Source organism: Fusarium oxysporum, chromosome I, assembly GCF_013085055.1.
Source record: "Fusarium oxysporum Fo47 chromosome I, complete sequence".
In the NCBI taxonomy this organism is placed as follows: domain Eukaryota; kingdom Fungi; phylum Ascomycota; class Sordariomycetes; order Hypocreales; family Nectriaceae; genus Fusarium; species Fusarium oxysporum.
Genome location: NC_072840.1, coordinates 2935529 through 2953417, shown reverse-complemented (window position 1 = coordinate 2953417; position 17889 = coordinate 2935529). Strand labels below are relative to the sequence as shown.

The 17889-nt window shown below is 50.4% G+C and overlaps 7 protein-coding genes across 7 annotated transcripts; 3 read left to right on the top strand and 4 right to left on the bottom strand.

Moving 5' to 3' along the window:
• The first annotated feature begins 144 nt into the window (after nt 1-144).
• On the top strand, nt 145-1719 carry FOBCDRAFT_4105 (DHBP synthase RibB-like alpha/beta domain-containing protein). The gene has a single exon (XM_031181873.3). The coding sequence runs from the start codon at nt 330-332 to the stop codon at nt 1623-1625; it is 1296 nt and encodes a 431-aa protein (XP_031042641.2). The 5' UTR covers nt 145-329; the 3' UTR covers nt 1626-1719.
• On the bottom strand, nt 1720-2600 carry FOBCDRAFT_4104 (coatomer subunit zeta). The gene is made up of 3 exons (XM_031181872.3): nt 2435-2600; nt 2117-2357; nt 1720-2054 (listed from the first exon to the last, which is right to left on the bottom strand). Exons 1-3 carry the CDS (start codon nt 2544-2546, stop codon nt 1814-1816), a joined length of 594 nt encoding a protein of 197 aa, XP_031042640.1. The 5' UTR covers nt 2547-2600; the 3' UTR covers nt 1720-1813.
• A 167-nt stretch (nt 2601-2767) lies between these two features.
• On the top strand, nt 2768-6238 carry FOBCDRAFT_255562 (MCM2/3/5 family-domain-containing protein). The gene is made up of 3 exons (XM_031181871.3): nt 2768-3226; nt 3276-4151; nt 4203-6238. The coding sequence occupies exons 1-3, from the start codon at nt 2914-2916 to the stop codon at nt 6059-6061; spliced, it is 3048 nt and encodes a 1015-aa protein (XP_031042639.2). The 5' UTR covers nt 2768-2913; the 3' UTR covers nt 6062-6238.
• Nucleotides 6239-8242, bottom strand: FOBCDRAFT_314032 (pyridoxal phosphate-dependent transferase). The gene is made up of 3 exons (XM_031181869.3): nt 7857-8242; nt 7061-7807; nt 6239-7006 (listed from the first exon to the last, which is right to left on the bottom strand). The coding sequence occupies exons 1-3, from the start codon at nt 8037-8039 to the stop codon at nt 6269-6271; spliced, it is 1668 nt and encodes a 555-aa protein (XP_031042637.2). The 5' UTR covers nt 8040-8242; the 3' UTR covers nt 6239-6268.
• A 456-nt stretch (nt 8243-8698) lies between these two features.
• On the bottom strand, nt 8699-11477 carry FOBCDRAFT_4096 (VTC domain-containing protein). The gene is made up of 3 exons (XM_031181865.3): nt 10929-11477; nt 9259-10875; nt 8699-9203 (listed from the first exon to the last, which is right to left on the bottom strand). Exons 1-3 carry the CDS (start codon nt 11448-11450, stop codon nt 8922-8924), a joined length of 2421 nt encoding a protein of 806 aa, XP_031042633.3. The 5' UTR covers nt 11451-11477; the 3' UTR covers nt 8699-8921.
• A 1463-nt stretch (nt 11478-12940) lies between these two features.
• FOBCDRAFT_194964 (S-adenosyl-L-methionine-dependent methyltransferase) lies at nt 12941-14277 on the top strand (the record flags this gene model as incomplete). The annotated part of the gene is made up of 2 exons (XM_031181864.2): nt 12941-14189; nt 14243-14277. The coding sequence occupies 2 exons, from the start codon at nt 12941-12943 to the stop codon at nt 14275-14277; spliced, it is 1284 nt and encodes a 427-aa protein (XP_031042632.2).
• Nucleotides 14188-17096, bottom strand: FOBCDRAFT_211553 (hexokinase-domain-containing protein). The gene is made up of 6 exons (XM_031181861.3): nt 16743-17096; nt 15986-16108; nt 15908-15933; nt 15448-15858; nt 14939-15393; nt 14188-14887 (listed from the first exon to the last, which is right to left on the bottom strand). The coding sequence occupies exons 1-6, from the start codon at nt 16780-16782 to the stop codon at nt 14464-14466; spliced, it is 1479 nt and encodes a 492-aa protein (XP_031042629.3). The 5' UTR covers nt 16783-17096; the 3' UTR covers nt 14188-14463.
• Nucleotides 17097-17889: the final 793 nt, after the last annotated feature.

The window sequence follows — 17889 nt, the reverse complement described above, 5'->3', positions numbered from 1 at the left end:
CACTAAGTCCAGCGATTTTCGATTGGGCATTGCCTTCAGCTCTGAGTCACTCTCAACCATCAAAATCCAGCCAGAGGCTCCATTTTAGCTCGCCATGATGAGTGAGCATGAGGCCCAGTGTGATGAAATTTTCTATCGCCCAACTATCGCGAACCCCGAGCCACAAACCTCAATATCATAGTTTCCGAAGATATTTGCTAACGCTTACACTTTCGGAAAACACCCTCTTCTATTTTCCAAAGCGAGAGTTACAAAAAACCACCTACCCCTCTCCGATATTGAGAACACCACTTACATCACAAACATTTGGCTCTCAGGCTGCGCCTGCAATGGAGACAAGGATAGTGAAAGTCCCGAGCAAGGGCTCTCTAGGCCAGTTTCGACCTGGCGATGGTCTCGCAAAATTGAATCACTGGGAAGTTCAATGTGAAAATAAACTCGCTCTTGAGGCTCTGCAAGATGCTGCTCACCTGCTACGGACCAAGGACACGCCTGTCGCATTCCCGACAGAGACTGTATATGGCCTTGGTGCAGATGCTACTCGGACTCCCTCAGTTAAAGGAATCTATTCGGCAAAGGGACGACCTTCAGATAACCCTCTCATTTCACATGTTTGCGACCTGGAAATGCTGCGACAGTATATCGGCCACACTGATGAAACTGATCCTATACCCCAACGATACAGGGCTTTGATAGAGCGTTTCTGGCCTGGACCTCTGACTATTCTTCTACCTAACCCGGTACCGTCGAAACTAGCGCCTGAGGTGACTGCAGGTCTCAAGACCTTTGGCGTGCGAATGCCATCTTCAACCCTCGCCTTGTCTCTTATCAAGCTAGCTGGTGTACCCCTGGCAGCACCATCAGCCAACGCTTCCACCAAACCTTCACCCACAGCGGCACAACATGTGATGGACGACCTCAACGGAAAGATCGAGCTCATTTTGGACGGTGGACACTGCCAAGTAGGTGTGGAGAGCACTGTTGTGGATGGACTATGTGACCCCCCCGTCGTCCTTCGCCCAGGAGGTATCGGAATAGATGAGCTACGAAGCTGCCCCGGTTGGGAGAATGTATCAATAGCTTATCAAGACAAGAGCGAAGAGGGAAAAGCTGCACCTCGGGCTCCAGGGATGAAGTACAAGCACTACAGTCCAAAAGCTACAGTAGTGCTTTATGAGTCGAGTTTCGGAGAAGGGGGCAATGGAATAGCTTCTCTCGACTTGAAGGCGGCCAATGGGACAGTCAATGGCCATGCTAGCAACGGCGAGCGGAAGGGCAGGGTTGTTGGGGTTATTCGCACCCAGCGATGGAAGTCAGGGGCTGGTCTGCGATGCGCCAGCTTTCAGCATCTCACCGACGTACAAGGACCCGATGAGGATGACTCGCCATTCCAAGTATACGAGGGCGATCTGTTGGATGAAAAGGAGCAGCCAATAGGAAAGATCTTGGATATCGATCTGGGCAGAGGCACTGAAGGAATTGCGAGAGGTCTTTTTGCAGCGCTCCGGGAGTTTGATCGACGAGGCGCAGACACCATTTTTGTTGATGGTATAGAAGATAGAAGCGATATCGCAGCGGCGGTCATGAACCGGCTCCGTAAAGCGGCTTCAGAGACTAGAGCATGAATGATCATATCAATTAGAACACCAGCACACCTGTATAAAAAAACACTCTGTTTCTTGACCCTGTGTCAGCCAGACCAGACCAGACCAGACCACTGGCGCGGCGTCTTCCTCTTTTGATTTTGGTTTTGCATGCGGCGCTGAATAACGACAAAACTCCCGACTCTCCACACATAAACCTGTTCCCATCTCTACAGACCCTGACGGAGCCAGTCCGCCAGTTTCGACTTTCCTAGCTGCGCCAAGTTGTTGACACCCTGTTCGCTAAGGTCGATGCGGCCAACGGGCATGTCTTGAGTGGGTGCTCGACTAACGCGCTGGGTAATGATAGTGGGATCAGTCTCAAGAATGATGCCATCGTCGACAATCTCATCAATAGCTAGCGAAACAAGGTCGTAGTTCTCGACAATTGTCCTCTTGTCAACGGATTGCCTATAGTACTGTGTTAGCGGTGCTTCAATGGTTTGCGCGGGCTCGAAAAGAAAGAAACTAACTTGAAGAGGATGTGGAGAGAGTCCCGCAGAGCGAGAATGGTGTTGTAGAGCAGAATCTCGTTCTCGTCGACACTGCCAACAACATACATCATGACATCTGACTCCATCTTGTACAGCACAATTCGGTTATCGTAAAGAATGATATCGCCGTTCTGCTTGGCAGTCTTGTCGATAAGACCCTTCTCAAAAGCCTTTTGCGATTTCGCATCGGAGTAGGGGTTGGCTGACGTGCTTGTGGGAGCTGTTCGTAACAGTTGTCAGCTGTCGTTGCGCTCACTGGTAGCATAGTGAGGGAAGCTCAGGGGAGGATGAATGTACCATTAGGTGCTGAATGAGGTGGCTGGAAGTACTTTGCGAATATCCGAGAGCCATCTTCAGTGCTGAGGATCAGGATGGCCTGAACCGAGAAAAGCGACATCCCAGGGGCCATGATTGCAATCTGTTTTAATGTTTGTTGGCTTGTAAGTGCTCTACTTCAATGGTGGCTCCTCCAGATGCCAACAATGCCACACTGTTAGGGATACCCGGGACCAACGTTTGACCGCTCCGTATGGCCAACCGTCTTATCTTATCAAAAGCTCCCTGTATGACGGGTTAATTGGCAAGCCCCCCGCCCTCGCGTCAAGCACTTTACGCGTCTGAAAAAGGAGACGCGACCCGTCACCCAGCCAATCCCTGCGCGGCCCCTCATCTTCACCACCAATTTCCCAACATCAACAGTAGCAAAAGACAAGGGTCACGCCAAGTCACTTCTTCTACCTTCTCTGGCATAAACATACAAATAACCCAAAACGAAAATGTCGTCGCCTACGAAAAGGTCGACACGCAGCTCAGCGACCCCTCGTCGTGCTGCTGGCAATTCAGAGACGCCCCGTCAAGGAAACTCTCAGCTCGATGCCCCTTCGAGTCCCCTCCACTATCAGTCTTCGTCACCAGGACCAAGCAATCAGAACAATCTCCCCGGAGATGTGTCTTCGCCATTTGGGCATATGACGAACAGCCAGAGCGATGTCCCTAGCCCTCCCCTGCGACAGATGACAGATACTCAAAGCGACCTGGATCCTGAAAGAACACCTCGAGCAAACCCAACCACACCGGCCTATCATGGAGGTGAGAACTGGCTTAATCAACCTTACCTTCACTTAACTGACCACCATAGGATCTTCACCTATCCACTACGAGCCTAGCTCCAGCCCTGGCAGATCACTGCGACAACAGTCTGAGCTTCGAAGTGAGAGCAGCGGCTTGTTCTTGGGTTCTCAACTCGGCACGCCGGCACCTCACCGCAGAGGTGATATCAACTCCGATGCGACTCGAACACCCCGTGCTTCTCGGCGAGTGATTCTCGACGATGCTGGCCGTGTAGTTCGTGAGGGTCCCGCTGATGGATCCGATGCCGCCTCTTTCGCGAACAGGGACCCCAATACGTCAGAGGCTGATGTTCTTGGTGGACAAGGACAAAGTCTTATTTGGGGCACGACTGTCTCTATCGACGATACCTTCGCATCGTTCAAGGAATTCCTTCGCAACTTTACACAGAAGTATCGGATGTACCGCGATGGTGCGTCAGATGAAGATGTTCAGAACGCTCCTGATGCAGAGTCAAAGCCATATTGGGAGGCTCTGGAGAACATGTTGCTCTTGGGAACAACACGACTTTATCTTGATATCTCTGACCTGAACCTATATCCACCAACCCGAAAGCTATGGCATCAAATTCAAGCCTACCCCCAGGAAATCGTGCCAGTCATGGATCAGTCCGTTCATGACATGATGGTTGAGATTGCACGGGCAGAGACTTTGAGAAACCGTCAGTCGCAGAGCAGCGCTGGCCACCAAGCCTCCCAACAGAGCACTCAGAGCTCAGAACCTGTCTTTCCCAGCTCGGATAGACCCGAAGAGGCGCCCACACCCCGGACACAACCAGATCAACAGCAGCAAGCTTCGCTGGAGGATCAAGTAGCTTCATCTATTTATGTGGTTCGACCATTTGGTCTGGACAAGACCACCAACCTGAGAGATCTGAATCCTTCTGGTAAGTTATACTCTACTATAAGTATCCCTTCCTTCGACTAACATAGACCAGATATGGACCGCTTGATCAGCATCAAGGGTCTCGTTATCCGAACAACCCCCGTTATTCCTGATATGAAAGATGCCTTCTTTCGTTGCAATGTTTGCAACCACTCTGTCAATGTTGGCTTAGATCGTGGTAAAATTCGCGAGCCCACCGAGTGTCCTCGTGAGATTTGCAAGTCCAAGAACTCCATGTTGATCGTGCACAACAGATGTTCCTTCGAGGACAAGCAGGTCATTAAGCTTCAGGAGACACCCGATGCTGTGCCTGCTGGTCAGACGCCTCATTCAGTGTCGGTCTGCGTTTACAACGAGCTGGTCGACTTTTGCAAGGCTGGTGACCGTGTTGAGTTGACAGGTATCTTCCGTGTCAGCCCTGTTCGTGTCAACCCCCGCCAGCGTGCCCTCAAGAGCGTGCACAAAACATATGTTGATGTTCTTCACATTCAAAAGGTCGATAAGAAGCGCATGGGCGCTGACCCTTCTACGCTCGGTGTCGCTGGTGAGGAGGAAGCTGAAGCCGGAGAGAACGGCATCGAAGAGACACGAAAGATCACGATTGAGGACGAAGAGAAGATCCGGGAGACAGCCGCCCGTGATGATATCTACGAGCTTCTTGCTCGTTCCCTAGCTCCCTCTATCTACGAAATGGACGACGTCAAGAAGGGCATCCTGCTGCAACTCTTTGGGGGCACCAACAAGACTTTCCAAAAGGGTGGTAGTCCCAAATATCGAGGTGACATTAATGTCCTCCTCTGTGGTGACCCGTCGACAGCCAAGTCGCAGATGCTTTCGTACGTTCACAAGATTGCCCCCCGCGGCGTTTACACGAGTGGCAAGGGATCCTCAGCTGTCGGTTTAACTGCGTACGTTACTCGCGACCCAGAAACAAGACAGCTTGTCCTCGAATCTGGAGCCCTGGTCTTATCAGACGGCGGTGTCTGCTGTATCGATGAGTTTGATAAGATGTCTGATGCTACGCGCTCCGTACTCCACGAAGTGATGGAGCAGCAGACCGTCTCAGTCGCCAAAGCCGGTATTATCACCACTCTCAATGCGCGAACTAGTATCCTCGCCTCCGCAAACCCTATCGGCAGTCGGTACAACCCCGATCTTCCTGTTCCTCAAAATATTGACCTCCCTCCTACCCTCCTCTCGCGATTTGACCTCGTGTACCTCATCCTGGACAATGCCGATGAGAAGAACGATCGACGCTTGGCCAAACATCTTTTATCGCTTTACCTTGAGGACAAGCCCCAATCCGCTCCCAACAAGAATGATATTCTGCCAGTCGAGTTCCTCACTCTCTATATTTCCTATGCGAGATCCAAGATTCAACCTACTATCTCACAAGAAGCGGCTCAGGAGCTGGTCGACTGCTATGTTGCCATGCGCTCCCTTGGACAAGATGTCCGCGCCGCTGATAAGCGTATCACTGCCACCACCCGTCAGCTTGAGAGTATGATTCGTCTCTCCGAAGCTCACGCCAAGATGCGCCTTTCTGAGACTGTCACACGTGACGATGTTCGCGAGGCCAATCGTCTCATTCAGAGCGCCCTCAAGACCGCCGCCACAGATGCTCAGGGACGTATCGACATGAGTCTCCTCACTGAGGGAACAAGTGCTGCTGATCGCAAGCGTCGCGATGAGCTACGTACCGCTCTCCTACGCCTCTTGGATGACATGACAGCTGGTGGCAACACCGTGCGCTGGACTGATGTTGCTCGCCGACTGAGTGAGGGCGCCAGCATTCCTGTCGAACAGTCCGAATTCAACGACGTGATGAGGGCTCTTGAGGCGGAGAGCGCCATCATGATCACAGGCGAAGGAGCAAGAAGGACCATCCGCAGAGTGACCTCTGTTGCATAGAAATGATAAGTACGGAGCTCACTCGACGTTGAATGATATACCATGTAGATGAGTTGATGAGGTTTACTAGATCAAAGGTTGTACGATGATGAACCTCCTGGCTGGGTCAGGCGTTGGGCATATTTGTGGGGGATAGATAGACGTGGACATGTTTAATTTGATTAATGCTATGATCATTCTACCAGCCTTGAAACCTGTACCGGGGGGCTATTGTCCGGCTTCGAGCCCTTTCTTGACTTTAGTAGCAACTTCCAGAGCATCTCTTAGAGTGTCGATCAAGTCTTCTTCGTTTTCTAGACCAGCCGAGATTCGCACACTTGCTTCCCTGGCTCCTAGTTCATGCATATACGCCTTCTCGTCGGGTTTCTTACCAAAGACGACCATGTTGTACGCAAACATGATTGTGACATGTCCGCCAAGGTGAGGGCTCGGATAGAAGCCTGCCCTGTCGTAGAACGCAATCGCAGCTTCAACAGTTGAGAATTCAACTGTCAGGAGGCAGCCGTATCCAGGCTCTGGCAGTTCTGGTGTTGCTCGCCTTAGAATTGCATCGTAGTTTGACTTGCTGCCAAGTTGACTGGGATATTGCACATTGACCACAGGAGAGTCTGGGATTGAGATGGCTTTGTGGAGAAAGTTCGCCATGGCGAGAGCGTTCCGGTTAAGAATCTTGGTACGCTCAAGGAAGTCCTTTGAATTGGAGAGTAAGACTTTCGCATCGGAAGCAAAGAGCTCATTATGATGAGACTCTTTGAAAAGAGACCGAAGATTATGATAATGGGGAGAAGTGGGATTTAGGACGATGGAACCGCCCATGACATTGGCATAGCCACTGAAGGACTTGGTGAGAGATGAAAGGAGGACGTCCGAGTTGGATAGGACGTCTATATTGGCGAAACCACTGATTGTGTCGTCGATGATGAGAAAGAATCCATACTCTTCAGACTATTGAGTGTCAGCGAGTCCGCAGTAGGGCAGGGCAATATAAGATCCGCTTACTAGTTCCTTCAAACGTTTCGTATCGACAGTTTCCAAGGTTGGGTTTCCAGGAACCTCCACAAATGCATGGCTGACAGGTCTTCCCTCTTCTTTCTCATGCTTTAGCCAGTCCTCAAAGACCGAAAGACCTTCTTTATCAACCTTTCCAAAATGTTTCATTCCTTGCGGGCATTCTTCTATAAGATGGTGGTATGTATTGTGGAAGATGATACCCAGGATGACAATAGTGCCAGGTCGGTGCTTTGTCAACAGAACGCTGGAGTGGAAGATAGCAGCCATGCCCGTCGGGTATAGAAACACATCGCTTGGTGTACACTTCACCTTGTCTGCATCAACCGGTGCACGATGGAGAAGCTCGACGATCCTCGTCCGGAGATCACCATGGGCTTCGCTCTCGGGAGTCCAAGTCGGAGATGGGATAGGGCCTTTTTCGGCTTCAAAGGGAACTTCCTTGATAGTGTCTATGCTTTTGAGAAGATCCTCAGCTCCACGAATAGAGATTCCGAGTCCTGGATTCTGCCAAGTGAGCACGACAGCAGGCATCGCCGTTGGACTAACAAGGATAAGATATACTCTATGGCCTGCTATATCGACGCATTTGAGAGTGGCGTCCTGGACTGTCAAGCGTTTGTCTCCACGGTTCTCGTGGGTGACATGATGAAGAGTATATGGCCATACCGCAGGGTTAAGATAAACCAACGCAGCCTTGTCGGTATGGCCAAGACGTTTTGCAATCTCATGCCCAAGCTAAAGCCAGCGTCGTCAGTACGTTATTCTCACATATATATGGACTTACTTGAGCAGAATAGTGCGTGGGCATGAAGCGAGGATATATGTGAACCAGCTTCTTCATAGGAGCAGGATCGCCTTCTCGAATGGCCCTCGCCACATCCCATCCCGGAAGATTAGTGATAACACTGTAGGGAGCTTGAGGAGGAGGAGCGTGTCCAACTTCGGACTGGGTCTTTAGTACGACCATGATGATTAAGTATATAAATGAAATAGTCAGGTCCAGAACAGTGAGTAGGGTTGTGCGATACGGTTCGAGAAACACCGTCGTGTCCTAATTCACCATCAAGTCTTTATATACCTACTGCATCGCAGACTAGTGCACCCATCGTTCGAATCCTCATGGATTTAGTTGCTTCCGTGTACAGTGGCCTCGACCTGTTAGACATGCACTAGTTAGACCAAAAGTGACCTTTAGAGTAAAGCCTCCAGGCTGGACTAGTTCCACTTTCCTCTCAGGGTGTTGGTTCGACATAGAGACCGTGGCCTAGAATCAGATATAACCTGGAGGTTGACAGCCTTGGCGCTGATACTATGTGTATCGCCAATCATGGATACCACCATATGATGGATGGACTATAAGCTATGGGCTACAGTGGCGGTTACTAGTGGGAATAAGGTTACGCAGCTCCGTACTGCCGCGGAGGTAGCTGAGGGTTATGGACTCAAATTCATTGGGTCAGGATACTCTCGATGAAATGGAAGTCGAAGAGATTGCAAGGAGGATTGGGGAAAGCGGCTGACCTATTGAGATTATCATGGCCATCCTCAACATCTGACAGAAATCGACAACACCAAGACTGATGATAGAGTCAATCGTCAGTCAGGAAATGTAGTGACCAATACTGCTCCTTCTGTATGCTTTTTAACTTTGCTGAGCTCACTAACTGCATTACTCGACTTTGTAAACTAGCCACTCGACCTATCGCTTCCACCTCTTCAACTGAGGAACTCATATTACACAAAAGGGAACCGATCCAAGCCTAGCACAACACCCTCATCAAGACTTTATCTCAAACACCGCTACAAAAATGCATGCAACAAAGCCTACCAAGACCAAGACTCCTTGTTCCTACCAGATGCCTCTCTCCTTACCCTCAAACCCAAAGTTCGCGGCTACGCCTACGAACAGAGCTATGCAGAGAATACTTGGACCCCAACGGTCGTAGAACCCAATAGCCTTACGTTCTCGGATGCCTTTACTTCGGTGGAGATACGTAAACACAGAGTAGGCGAGGCTTGCAATAGCCAACGCAGTAAAGAGGCCAGAAATCCAGAAGTGGGTAGGTGTGGGATGGCTACCGAAATTGAGTAGCGTGACAGCAATTGTGCCGATGTAGATAGAAAACTCGAGCTATCAAACGAAGCGTATTAGTAAACGAACACGTACTTGACATCAAAGTACTTACCCATCCCAAAAATGTTCTTTCAGCCGCAAAATAGACCTTGGGTTCCACGCGTACAGGCACGTAGATCTTCTTGCCAGGGGGCGCCTTAAACTTCTTATTCTGAATAGGATCGTGCCCAAACAAGGCTTGCAGCCGGTCACTGCGTTCAACCTGCGTGCTTCTAGGCGCAGGAATAGCAAGCTTGAGCGCAGAAATCACGTGTTTTCCAAAATGTTGTCTGAGATGTCGAGTCTTGGCAGAAAGCAAAGTCGAGTAGTAGCGCCATCCTCCGCTTCTCTTGGCTTGCGCCAGCTCGTATCTTTCATCATACTCATCATCGGAGTTGTATATCGCATAGTCTTCATCGGCCGCGGGAAGGTCTGTCATCTGGCCCTCCATGTCAATAGGGGGGAGCTCGCGGAGACCACGAGCGCCCTGTGCGCTCGACTCGCCGTTAGTGCCGTTGCGGCCAGAAGCCTGTAATTCCTCGTCATCCGAGTCAAGTTCTTCGTCATCATCAGATGTATTGGTAGTACCTGACAACCCGGGTCGTCGAATACCAAAGTCATGAGTAACGGGTTTGCGGATGTCTACGTCCATCTGAGGCATCCAGAAAGGCAGGAGGTTGATTCTATCAGGAAACAACGTCGCCGTACCGTGGATGAACTTCGAGAATTTGGGCACAGCCTCCACCAGGTGAGATGAGATGAGCTGGCGAACCCACTCAGGTGGTTTCTGACCGGACTGCGTCTGGAGCTTGACCTCCAGAACGGCATAAGGGAACCGCTCAATGTCTTCGGCAGGCAATTGCGAAAAGGGATAGTCAACACCGATGTCCATACGGCGCCAGTTATCTCCAGAGCGGACACGGCCATCAAGATTGTCTTCTCGTACCATTGTGAGCTCCGTATCCAGCGAAATTCGGACACGGGCATCGGCGGGCAGCTGGAACGCAGTGCGGTTATAGAAAGATCGGCAAACGGGCTTGTAGCCCTTTTTAATAACCGAATATTGGATCTCAGAGGCCAATCGCTCGTCCTCAGCAATGGCCTTCTCAGACTTCTTGCCCTCTTTGCGTGCCTTCTCAAAGATGGCGGCTGGGAGCAGTTCTCCCTTCATGTACGCGTTGACGTTTTTCTCCTTCATGGCAAATCGAGCCTTGACGGACTTCTCACCCGTCCAATCTTCACGATGAGTCTTGCGCTCGACGAAGATCGTCTCTGTCTTCATGCCTCCATACCATCGAAGTCGAATCGCCTCGGCACCTTCAGTTTTCTTCAGTCGACCTTCGTACAGGTCCCATGTGTCGGGATTGTCGTAGTAAATCGATGTGATGGCTGAATCTTCCGGGTCGAAGTCCTTGTTGGCATTGAAGACGAGAACAGGCAAGTGCTTCAGGATAATAAGCTTCAGTTCCGTGACATTGTCGGGGTGCACCCAATATTTAGTCGTTTGTCGGATGAAGTTGGCTTGGCCTCCACCCGCAGCACTGTCGCCCTTGACGGGATTTCCGCGAGTTCGGACGAGGTCGTAAAGCTTCGACAGCTTGATGACAGCCGCGTCGTAGTTTTCCTTGTAAAAGGGCTTGGCTTTGAGCCGGCTATCGAAAACGGGCTTCAGGTGCCATCCGGTCGTTTTCTGGAACTTTCGTTAGGCAACCGCTGCGTTGTTTCCAATGGTTTAAGTCTTACATCGTGCTTCTTAATGATCTTGTAAAACCCGGTATAGTTGAGCTGCACAAACTTGGCGAGGTCATGGACATCGGCTATAATGTCGCTGAGATCCTCTTCGAGAAGCATGAACTCTTCTTCGCTAGGGCCATTCTCGCCAAGGCCACGCTCATTCAGGCGGTTAACAACATCCTTGACTTCGCGTTCGCTCACAGCAATTCGACGGGAAATCTCCATAGCCTTGACCTTCTGCTTTGTGTGAACCTTGTCGAGCTCTGACTCGAGCCTTTCGACGAAGCGCGTCTCGTCATCCTCAGTCCATTCTGGGCCCTTGCCGGCCTTCAAAGGACCGGTAGGTCCCTTGAGCTCATTTTTCAAACCATCGTAATCGATATAGTACCACTGATACTCCTGAATAACGCTGGAGCGTAACTGCTCTCCGAACTTCATGACGACGACGCCGGGTCGGACAGAAAGATTTTTGCCGTCGCGGGTGCTGAGCCAGGTTCTGGAACGTGTCTTGAGGTCCTGAACGATCAGCATGTGCGCATTGAAGAAGCTGGATACGACATCCAAGGAATTGAGCTCGAATAGTAAAGGCTGATGATGGATGAAGAAATATGAGACGCTTGACCACAATGCAGCCGAGGAAGTCAATCGACGGATGCTGATGATACAGTTCTTTTGCTGGCTTACCTGGTGACGATAATAAGAGAAGAGGAGGGCGAGAGAGACAATGTTTTTGGTGTCGCCGAAAGTTACGAGATGACCGAGGCGTAACAAAACAGGTCAGGGCTTCCGAGTCGGCAGGTACGGACGGACTATTTTAACGAATATGCAAGGTAACCGTAGCACTGTAAGTCAATTACAGTGCGGCAGGTACGAGAAAAGTTCTAGGTTTCCTTGCCTTGACCTGATCTGAACTCTTTCGTCGCTTCGCTCTGTCTTGTTATCGTTGGCGTCGAGCAACCGACTTTAGGTCGGGCGTTATGTGGAGCAACAGGCCGACATTGGTTTAGTTGGCGTTGTCACGGTCGAGAGCTCTGTTCAAGACAAGCTCTGAACCTGAGACGATTGGCGAATCATGTTGGTGGCTACAGGAACGTGCACGTCACTGAAGGAAACTTAATAGCGAGGCTACGAGACCGAGGGAGGGACAGGGGAGTCTGAGAAGAAAAACTGGTGCTGGAGAAGCGAGGGTCCGCTGCATTTCTTAGCGGCCGTTCTTCCATACCTATTTGGGGCTTCTCGTCCAAGGTGCTGTGCAATGCAGGCATGCGCCGGCGTCATTTTACATGGGATACAAACTGGAGCTGAAAGTGCATGGACTACCTAACAAGTGTCCTATTCGCCAATTGAGCCCGTCAGCACCCAAGCTTGTCAGAAAACATCTTCCATGCACGTGTAAATGCATATTGGCGGCATTGCACTACAATCCCCGGCTGCCCAGTTGCGAGGGTGGATCGATTCAGCCGTGGAGACTCTCTAACACAAGGTGGGGAAATGTGTTGAGGCTCGGTGTCGAATTCGATACCCTGGAGGATATAAAAAATTATAAAAAAAGTGAAGGGTTTGTATACCTAGGTAGGTGCCTATACTTTCAAACTGCGAGATAATGTTTATACCTCTGTCCATTGATGACTTTGATGAGACCATTATTTAATAACTGGTATGGAACTATGAGACACTTCGTAGAAAGCGATAGACCCTTGCTGTAACTAATGCGAGACTTATTCTGGCTTCTTTGTACCGTACAGACGGCCCAGTTTTCTTTTTGGTCAGGATGCTTCACCATCGAACTCCAGACCTGTATACTACGTAGTAGATCCAACCCTAGCACAAACTTGGCCTTGATTCTTTTTTACAGTCTCAACTCGAAAAATCGGCTTCAACCTTACCATATGCGTAGATAGACAGTCACGCCCGCTGCTCAACCTTTGTAGCCCGTGTATTGTCCACCCATCTCCAAACTTCCGTGCCCCTCAAAATCGAAGTCGACCCCGCGACACAATTTTTATTTCATGCCCCTCATCATGGCTCCCAAAATCGATGATTCTATGCCGGCGCGCATCTCCTCCGATTGCCCAGACGAGATTCGAGAAGTCTTGTACCATGCCTGGGGCCATGATAGAAGTGGTCTGCAGAAACTGCTAAAAACCACCGGCAAGGCAAATGCTCAGGACCCCAAGACTGGGGAGACACCCTTACATGCAGCTATACGTGCCTGCGGGCCTGCTTCTGGGGACGATGACGATCAGGAAGAGGATGGCTCCGTTGAGGAGGCCAAAGAGATAGTTCACGATCTCTTCCTGAGAGGTGCAATTTGGAACGATGTCGATAGCAACAATGAGACACCAGGGTGCCTTGCCCTTAGGCTTGGCCGTAAGCCTCTATACAACCTTTGTGTGGAGGCTGGAGTGCGAGCTGAACTCCTGTTCGCTCTTATGGGGGATTATGAAGCACTATCATCTGGTTCAGATGATGGTGACGAAGAGATGGAAGCGGAACAAGATGACGAAGAGGCTCCTCAACTGGTATCCGCTGAAGACACCGCCCCTCCTCCAGAAGAACCCAAGTTCATTCCTCCCGATGCTCAAGAGAAGCAAGTCACAAGCGAGGAATATCTAAATTCGAAACTTGTATATGATGATGCCAAGCTTGTCGACTCTGACCTCAACGGTGTCATGATGGCCTGGGAGACCGATATCATGCGCCGGTCTGTTGCCGCTCTGATTCCCGACTCAGCACCTGGTAAACGTATCCTGAACATTGGTTTCGGCATGGGTATCGTCGATGGCATGTTCGCTGATTTGAAACCCTCACGCCATCATATCATCGAGGCACACCCAAGCGTTCTTGAGCACCTCTCCAAGGATGAATCCAAATTTGGCCCTAGTTGGGAGAACAGCGGCCCTGAAGAGGGAGCCTTTAAGGTGCACAAGGGCAAGTGGCAAGATATTGTACCAAAACTACTGGAGGATGGTGAGGTTTATGATGCCATTTACTTCGACACCTTTGGCGAAGACTACTCTCAGCTACGTCACTTCTTCTCCGAGTGCATCATTGGCATTATGGACCAGGACGGCAAGTTTAGCTTCTTCAATGGCCTTGGAGCTGACAGAAAAATCTGCTACGACGTATACACCAAGGTGGTCGAGATGCAGTGCGCCGATGCAGGGCTCGATGTCGAGTGGGAGGAGAGTGATGTAGACATGTCTGGTCTAGAGATGGCTGGCGAGGGAGAGTGGGAGGGCGTACGGAGACGATACTGGACCCTAGACAGTAAGATATACCATATATTTTTACATCACTATCAAGCTAACTTTATTTCGCAGAATACCGGTTGCCTATTTGCACATTCATGGGCTAGACGAATGGATCCATCAAAGAATTCCAGGCCTGTCAGTGGCACACGCTCTTGATAGTCTTTAAGAAACCCTTCGTCTCTATTCGTGCTTTCCATTCAAGTCCACGTCTATCTTCGTTTTCCGACCAACCCTAATATTAACCTTTGATACCCATCACGCGCCTTTCATCAATCGGCCCCCGCTCATGCCTATTTGAAGTTCTCGGGATGAAGGATACCCGCCATGTTGCCCTCATTGATTCGCTTAAGGGTCAGGGCGGCAATCAGGGCGGCGCCGACACCACTGCCGTCCTCGGCAGTAAGAACCTCAATAGGGTCCTCAGCCTTCTTGTCGGTCTTCGCAGGCCAGTCGAGAATCTCTCGCAGAGCCTGAGCTCCTCGCTCCTTGAAGTAGGGGTACTTGTTGAACACGGAGCCATCAGCACCGACGTGGCAAGATTCGTAACCCTTCTTCTTGCAGATAGCAGCGACACCACAAGCCGAAAGGCGAGCAGCACGTGTGCCGATGAGCTCGGCGGTCCTTCGAACGAGCTCCAGTTCGGGACGTGTGGGCTTCAGATTCAGCTTCTTGACGAAGAGATCATACGTCTCAGTCAGGTTCTCCCAGGGGTCCCTAAAGCAGACAGTTAGCAGTGTGCGTAGCCCCAGCAAAACAAAAACGTACTCTTCAATAGCAGACAGGAAGGAAGCATCGAGGGAGTAAGGCTTGCGTAGCAGAGCAATGTCCTGGTTCTCAAAGATATGGATGGCCTTGTTATCGTGAAGGTCGACGAGGATGAGTCGGAAAATCTCGCCGAGGTAGAGACCAGCAATCATCTTTTCGAAGGCCTGTTGTCCAGGGCGAGGAGACTCCTTATCGATAGTCACATCGTAGGCAGTTCGGGGAAGGACCTTGTGCTCGTTGTCAAAAGCTCCCCACTCGCAGTTGATGGCCATGGGCAGATCGGCGGGCAAATTTAGGTCGGCAATCTTGGGAATGGAACCACAGTCTTCCATGTAAGCAGCATTGCATCCCGTACCGAAGATGCAGCCGATCTTCATGGCGGTATCAGTATAGGCTGAAGCGATCAATGTGCCAGTAGTATCATTAATGATAGCCGCAAGCTTGATGGGGACGCCCTATTCACATGATTAGCAGCGATTATTGGGGTTTTAGAGTGATGTTCAGCATACGCGAGCCTTCAGGGCCTCCTCAAACATGGGCACGATGTTCTTGCCCTCCACACCATCAATGTCGAAGCCCTTGGTCCATCGCTGTAGAATACCCTCATCGATGTAGTTCTGGGTGGCAGGATATGAAAATGTGAAACCCAGAGGGATTTTCCCCAGCTTGCTGCAGTCTCCGTGGTGAGTCTCGAGGAATTGGTAAAGACACTCGGCAATGTATTCCCAAAGCTCTTCAGATGTACCAGACTTGAGCTCCTCGGGCATGCGGTACTTGGACTGGAGGATATCGAACTCGGATTTCTCTTCGGTCAGGGTGATCTGGCAGACTCGCAGGTTTGTTCCGCCCATATCCAGGGCCAGGTAAGTTCCGGTTTCATAGCCATCGGGGTATGACATGACCCAGGTAGGATTCATAGGCTATGGACTTGGTTAGAAGCAGGATTGGAGGTGTCTGTTTCGAACTCACGATGCTACCCCCCTCAACACTGAGGCCTATTGAAAGTCAGATAGTCGTCCCTGTAGTCTACAGAACAGTAGGGCTCACCTTTGGCCAATTCGGAGACAAAGTGGTCGGTGATCTCCTTGAGCTTAGCGGGCTCTACCGTAAAGAGCTTCTCGAGCTTGTGAATCTCATCGGCGAGATCCTTAGGGACATCGGCCATCGATCCTGACATGATTTATCGTTAGCAACGGATATTTGAGCTGGCTGATATTATTTTGCATGCATGTAATTGGAAAGACAAGAAACTCTGAGGAGGGAAAGGTTAACAGAAGGGCAGCGCATTTGACTTCGGTGCTGCATGGTCACTGCACAAGCACTGCATCTACACTTTGACAGTAGGACAGTGATTGCCAGCTGGCAAACCCAATAGCATTAAGTAACCACGAAGTACGAGCTCACGTAATACACCTTATCTGCAAATTCGTTGTTTCCCCGAAACTTGAGGTCATAGTTGCATGCACAGTCGATTATCATTGTTGTCGCCGATTCTTGGCCGAGCCCCAAGAGCCAACTGGGATGGCTCTCGATTTCGCACGACGGCTTTTTGCACTGTCGTGACTCTAGAAGACGACTTCGTCTTGTCTCCAAGGTTCGTCACCAGGAATGTTGGAGAGGATGGAGAAACATCGTCATCGCAGCGCATTTTTGCTGGTTCTGCCCCACCGAGCAAGCTTCCTCTCCGTGAACAAGCAACAGCTCGTGGCCAGCAGCAATTGATGCTCCCAAATAACGAGATGTAGGGTTTCTCGGTCGCGGGGACGTCATAACACGATATGTGATAGCATTTGAGTATACGTACCCTTTCGGGAGGGAGGACGTCGAGGACCGAGACCGACCATTTTGATGAGGGAGTGTTGACTTTTGGCGGGGTTCGGATTTGGCGGGGTAGTGTCTTGTTGAAGCTTCGTAGCGCGTAGGTCACCGTGGAAACTTTTGTAGGGAGCAAGACGTATTCACGAAAGGAAAGAAACACAATTTAGAATAGGTTGAGGAGTATAAGGAGGATGGTGTAGGTAGGGGGATACAGGGTTTTTAAAGCAGCCCAGATATGGATGGGATGGGATGGAAGGGAGGTGGAGTAGAAAGCACCTTATGTAGGTAAGGTAGGTAGGTGCTAGCAGGTCCTGACGGGACTGGACTGAAGTAAATTGAGGTGAGTCGAGGTCAGGACAAGCCGTTGAGCGGGAGATTTGCAGGGAGTTAACTTATTAGTTGTCTTCTCATGTCATCAATCGGCCAGAAGCAAAGTACATCTACCTGCAAATAAAGGTTGACATGTACTTTATCTTCTATCTTGTGACCAATTGGCAACAGCCAGATCGTCCCAAGTCTCCGCTGTCTTGACCCTCAACTACATACTATGTAAGTATCCGAAATACATAGATTTGCACCTGGTTTCTACCTAGGTACCCGAGCTATCTCTGTACCCTTCCTGCCTTCATAGTTTGGTTGATTGACCGCTTCGTTGCAAAAGGAAGTAAGCAAACAAGAGACATCTCTCCTCAAAAATGATACTAGCCCGAACAAGAACTCAGGCGCCTCACGCTTAGACATTCGTGGTCTGAGATGCGTGTGGGTTGAGCTGTCTCTTCTCCTCAATTCCAACTGGAGCCCTGGTGTTGAGCTCTCATCTTGTCGGGCCGTTGATGGAGGGGGCCATTGGTATTAGTGGTTACTTTGACTGAAAGTCGCACAACACATTAGAGTTCCAATTGCGTTTTTTTAGTTGCTTCTCTTTTTTAATGCTGTCTCTTCGAACTCACAATTAGGAAGAAAGTCATGATACCCCGACTATGCACATGTTTCACTGCTCTCAACCTTCATGAGCTGGGGAACATGGGGGTCGGCCGCGTCCAGTCTGGGCAGTTTAAGCTCCAGCTTGGTAACATGATGTCAGGTCCCAGTAAGCCACCTTCGTGGGGGGGGGTCTCCAAGGCAAGGTACTT

What these genes read in the sequence shown, in the direction of transcription:
- FOBCDRAFT_4096 (XM_031181865.3), bottom strand. Translation starts at nt 11,450, where the DNA reads ATGCTGATCGTTCAGGACCTCAAGACACGTTCCAGAACCTGGCTCAGC. An exon ending in AGATCATTAAGAAGCACGAT is followed by an intron (nt 10,876 to 10,928) that starts GTAAGACTTAAA and finishes CGAAAGTTCCAG; the next exon opens with AAAACGACCGGATGGCACCT. An exon ending in AAAGAACATTTTTGGGATGG is followed by an intron (nt 9,204 to 9,258) that starts GTAAGTACTTTG and finishes TTCGTTTGATAG; the next exon opens with CTCGAGTTTTCTATCTACAT.
- FOBCDRAFT_314032 (XM_031181869.3), bottom strand. Translation starts at nt 8,039, where the DNA reads ATGGTCGTACTAAAGACCCAGTCCGAAGTTGGACACGCTCCTCCTCCT. An exon ending in CCACGCACTATTCTGCTCAA is followed by an intron (nt 7,808 to 7,856) that starts GTAAGTCCATAT and finishes CGCTGGCTTTAG; the next exon opens with CTTGGGCATGAGATTGCAAA. An exon ending in CGAAACGTTTGAAGGAACTA is followed by an intron (nt 7,007 to 7,060) that starts GTAAGCGGATCT and finishes GACACTCAATAG; the next exon opens with TCTGAAGAGTATGGATTCTT.
- FOBCDRAFT_4104 (XM_031181872.3), bottom strand. Translation starts at nt 2,546, where the DNA reads ATGGCCCCTGGGATGTCGCTTTTCTCGGTTCAGGCCATCCTGATCCTC. An exon ending in ACCTCATTCAGCACCTAATG is followed by an intron (nt 2,358 to 2,434) that starts GTACATTCATCC and finishes TGTTACGAACAG; the next exon opens with CTCCCACAAGCACGTCAGCC. An exon ending in TCTCTCCACATCCTCTTCAA is followed by an intron (nt 2,055 to 2,116) that starts GTTAGTTTCTTT and finishes ACAGTACTATAG; the next exon opens with GCAATCCGTTGACAAGAGGA.
- FOBCDRAFT_211553 (XM_031181861.3), bottom strand. Translation starts at nt 16,782, where the DNA reads ATGGTCGGTCTCGGTCCTCGACGTCCTCCCTCCCGAAAGG. An exon ending in TGTCTCCGAATTGGCCAAAG is followed by an intron (nt 15,934 to 15,985) that starts GTGAGCCCTACT and finishes GACTTTCAATAG; the next exon opens with GCCTCAGTGTTGAGGGGGGT. An exon ending in AGGAGGCCCTGAAGGCTCGC is followed by an intron (nt 15,394 to 15,447) that starts GTATGCTGAACA and finishes TCATGTGAATAG; the next exon opens with GGCGTCCCCATCAAGCTTGC.
- FOBCDRAFT_255562 (XM_031181871.3), top strand. Translation starts at nt 2,914, where the DNA reads ATGTCGTCGCCTACGAAAAGGTCGACACGCAGCTCAGCGACCCCTCGT. An exon ending in CACACCGGCCTATCATGGAG is followed by an intron (nt 3,227 to 3,275) that starts GTGAGAACTGGC and finishes TGACCACCATAG; the next exon opens with GATCTTCACCTATCCACTAC. An exon ending in GAGAGATCTGAATCCTTCTG is followed by an intron (nt 4,152 to 4,202) that starts GTAAGTTATACT and finishes AACATAGACCAG; the next exon opens with ATATGGACCGCTTGATCAGC.
- FOBCDRAFT_4105 (XM_031181873.3), top strand. Translation starts at nt 330, where the DNA reads ATGGAGACAAGGATAGTGAAAGTCCCGAGCAAGGGCTCTCTAGGCCAG.